Source organism: Hipposideros armiger, unplaced genomic scaffold (assembly GCF_001890085.2).
Source record: "Hipposideros armiger isolate ML-2016 unplaced genomic scaffold, ASM189008v1 scaffold_976, whole genome shotgun sequence".
Taxonomy (NCBI): Eukaryota; Metazoa; Chordata; class Mammalia; order Chiroptera; family Hipposideridae; genus Hipposideros; species Hipposideros armiger.
In genome coordinates this window covers 632,660-635,818 of record NW_017732326.1, presented here as the reverse complement: position 1 = coordinate 635,818, position 3,159 = coordinate 632,660, and the positions used below count along the sequence as shown (strand labels likewise).

General features: G+C 40.6%; 1 gene segment (V, D, J or C); it reads right to left on the bottom strand.

Moving 5' to 3' along the window:
* Nucleotides 1-1,837: 1,837 nt before the first annotated feature.
* LOC109375589 (T-cell receptor gamma chain V region V108B-like) lies at nt 1,838-2,463 on the bottom strand. The segment is given in 2 exon segments: nt 1,838-2,274; nt 2,394-2,463. Coding segments are annotated over 2 exon segments (480 nt in total).
* Between the last annotated feature and the right edge of the window lie 696 nt (nt 2,464-3,159).

The window sequence follows — 3,159 nt, the reverse complement described above, 5'->3', positions numbered from 1 at the left end:
TCCCCAACAGGACATGGGTCCATCTGGCCCCCTAAGAAATATTTACAACATTATTGATTATATTCCTCGGACTGTCTTTTTCTATCCCTGAGGTCATATTGCAATTACCAATTGGTATTGTCTCATCCCTTCCCCTCTCCTTCATCCCCACCCCCTCCCAACTAACAACCCTCAGTTTTTCCTCTGTGTCTCTATCTCCATCCACTTCTCCCATCCATTCCGTTCCTTAGAATCCACGTATAAGTGAGATCATATGATATTTGTCTTTCTCTGACTGACTTATTTCACTTAGCATAATGTTCTGAATTGGCTTTTTATGTCTTCCGCTGCTTTTCTGTAGGATATTTTAAATGTTTTTTTTCTGTGTTTTAAAAATGTAGTTTTATATCAAGGATAGTGGGCCCTTATCTGCTGAACAGGTTGTAAATGTTTTCTAATAATTCCCTATTTGTCCTTTGATTTTATTTACATTGCTTTCTACCATATAAACTTTTTTATTTTCATGTAGTAAAATTAATCAATATTTTCTTTTATTGCATCTTGAAATTTAGTGATAGTCACGGATTCATTCCCTAACCCAATATTGCACATCAGAAGCTGGAAATTTTTTCTGTAGATGGTCAGATAACCAGTATTTCCAGCTTTGTAGGCCTAACGATCTCCATTATGATTGCTCTCCACTATAGCTCAAAGGCAGTCATAGACAGTTTGTAAATGAATAGGCATGGCTCTGTTCCAGGAAGGTCAGGGGCAGATGTTCTATTAGAAAATGTCCTGAAAGAAAAGGTTTCTTTTTTATTTATTTCTATTATTCCAAAACATAAGAAAAGAATATGCTATTGTTTTTATTTTATATTTTGTTATTGTTTTTATATTGTTTTATATTTTACTTTTATATTTTGTTAGTGTTTATATTTTGAAGGTCAAATCAGCATAGAATTCATACTTATAATAGAAATACAACACAAATTCAAACTCAGCTGAGAACAGTAATCTAGTTTGTTTCAGTAATTATTTCATGACTAAGAGTTTGTTTTCTCTTTAGCTGTAAGAACTACAAATTAGATGCCATTCCTACTGCCAGTGTTTCAGGGGCAGGATGGCATGCTGGTTACAGGGACAGACACTGAAGCTAGAAACTCAGCCCTTCATTCTGCAAAGCGTTGACCACAGACAAATTAAATAACATCTCTATGCTTGTGTTTTCACATCTATAAAAAACAAGTCATAACAGCATTTCAACAGATTGTCACAAACACTAGCTGAATTAGAATAACCTGAGAAAGACCAACAGCTCTGAATGAATGACCACTGTGATCCTCGAAGGCTCCCAGCAGAATCCTGGGCAAATGAACCTGATCGGAGTGTCCATCTTGTAATGAGGTTACCTAATGCTTCCCAGGAGATGTGAGGCCTGTGCAAAAGAAAGTGTGCTGGTTGTGCTGTGACACAGTCCCTCAGTGTGGAATGAATAATTCTCTTCTTCTTGGTGGAGAGGGCAAATGCTTCATCTCATATCCTCTCCCAAAATGTCTGGAGTAAATAAACGCTGAGCTTCTTCAGGGTGGACTGACAAAGTTGGAGAAGCATGGGGTTTGGGTTTTAAAAGTAATTTTATCTCTCTAAGCCTGAAATTATTGAAAGTAAAGTGGGAAAAGTTATCACTAGATTGCAAAAGTGTTGTGATGGTTACATAAGATGTAATTCCCCAAGGTTTTCTGGCACTTGATGATTTCCTGTGTGAGTCTGAGCCGTGTAACTTATGGGTAACCTCTGTACAGTAAAAACAACAAGAAAAAGATAATACACATGATTCAAGATCTGCAGGGAGGGAGGCTTAGGCTGGGTGCCCAGCTGTGCAGCCTCTGTCGTTTCCCCAACGGAGAAGGATGTGGGTGGGCACAGACCTAGAGATGGTTCTTGTGTAGGTTGTCTTGGCGGCTCTAATGTTGTGGACATTATACCAGCAGGCACAATAGTACACGGCCTCATCTTCTTTCGCTAAGAAGTTTATTGTCAAGGTAGAAGTGGAAGTGCGATCAACTTTATTTGCCTGAAGTTTGACATTATTCCCACCTAGTTTTTTTTGAACACTGTTTGTCGAGTCAACATACAATAAATGTTCTATGCTCTGATCTGGTTTCTGCCGGTACCAGTGTATGTAGCGTGGGTTAACGTTCCTGGCGGATATCTTACAATGTATGTGGGCACTCTTATCTTTTGCTCTGGAAACTGATATTGCAGGCTGCTCCAACGTTATCTGCCCAAAGCCAACTGCAAGAAAAATAAATGAATAAAAAATAAATTCCCATGGACAAATGAAATGTAAAGAGCTAACAATAAAGAATCTCTTCAGCCTCTCTTGTAGACTGAAATGATTGGAAGCAACTCACAGGCCCAGAGGGAGGAGAAGATGACTGCTTCCAGTAGCGGCATTCTGTACTCCGGGCTGGCTCCCCAAGGAGAAAGTCAGAAAGTGAGGTCCCTCTCAGCAAAAGGTCTCAGACCAGTGGCAGGAGGGCGGGGCTCGTTCTGCTTTCTCAGAAGAAGTGGTGGCTCAGATAGGTCCCTGGGGTTCTTCATGATCTGCTGCAGATCTGAGCAGTTCAGGGGCTTCCTGCGTCTCATGAGGGCTAGGAATATCGGGTAAGCAGATTTGTGATCTGGAAGGAAAATCCTGGGATGGATGTGTTTATCTGAGGGTGTGGCAGGGAGGACGATTCTCATGCCCACTCACCATTCCCCCTGCAATTCCAGTCCGTAGAACATCGCTTCAGAAATATGAAGACATACCTGCTTTGTTCAGCCACCATGTCTATCTTTCTGTGATTTGCTGTTGATTCAGGATTTGGATATGAAACCTGACCTTTATTTTTCTGTTCTACAACAGCACAAAAATCAGACACCGAAAGACCTCATCGACATTATTTAATATGCCATATGCACAAGCACTGGACTGTTTTTGTGCTTTTTTACACTAATTGAGATGACACCACATGGATTATGACGCAGAGCAATCAAATTTCACTTATTATCTGGATGCCTCCAAGAAGGGACGACACTGCAGTTGCTGCAGATAGAGGAGACAGCAGTCTGTGGGAATCGGCTTCTTCTCACTCTGGACCTCGGAACTGTCTTCTGAACATTAGGTCACATGCA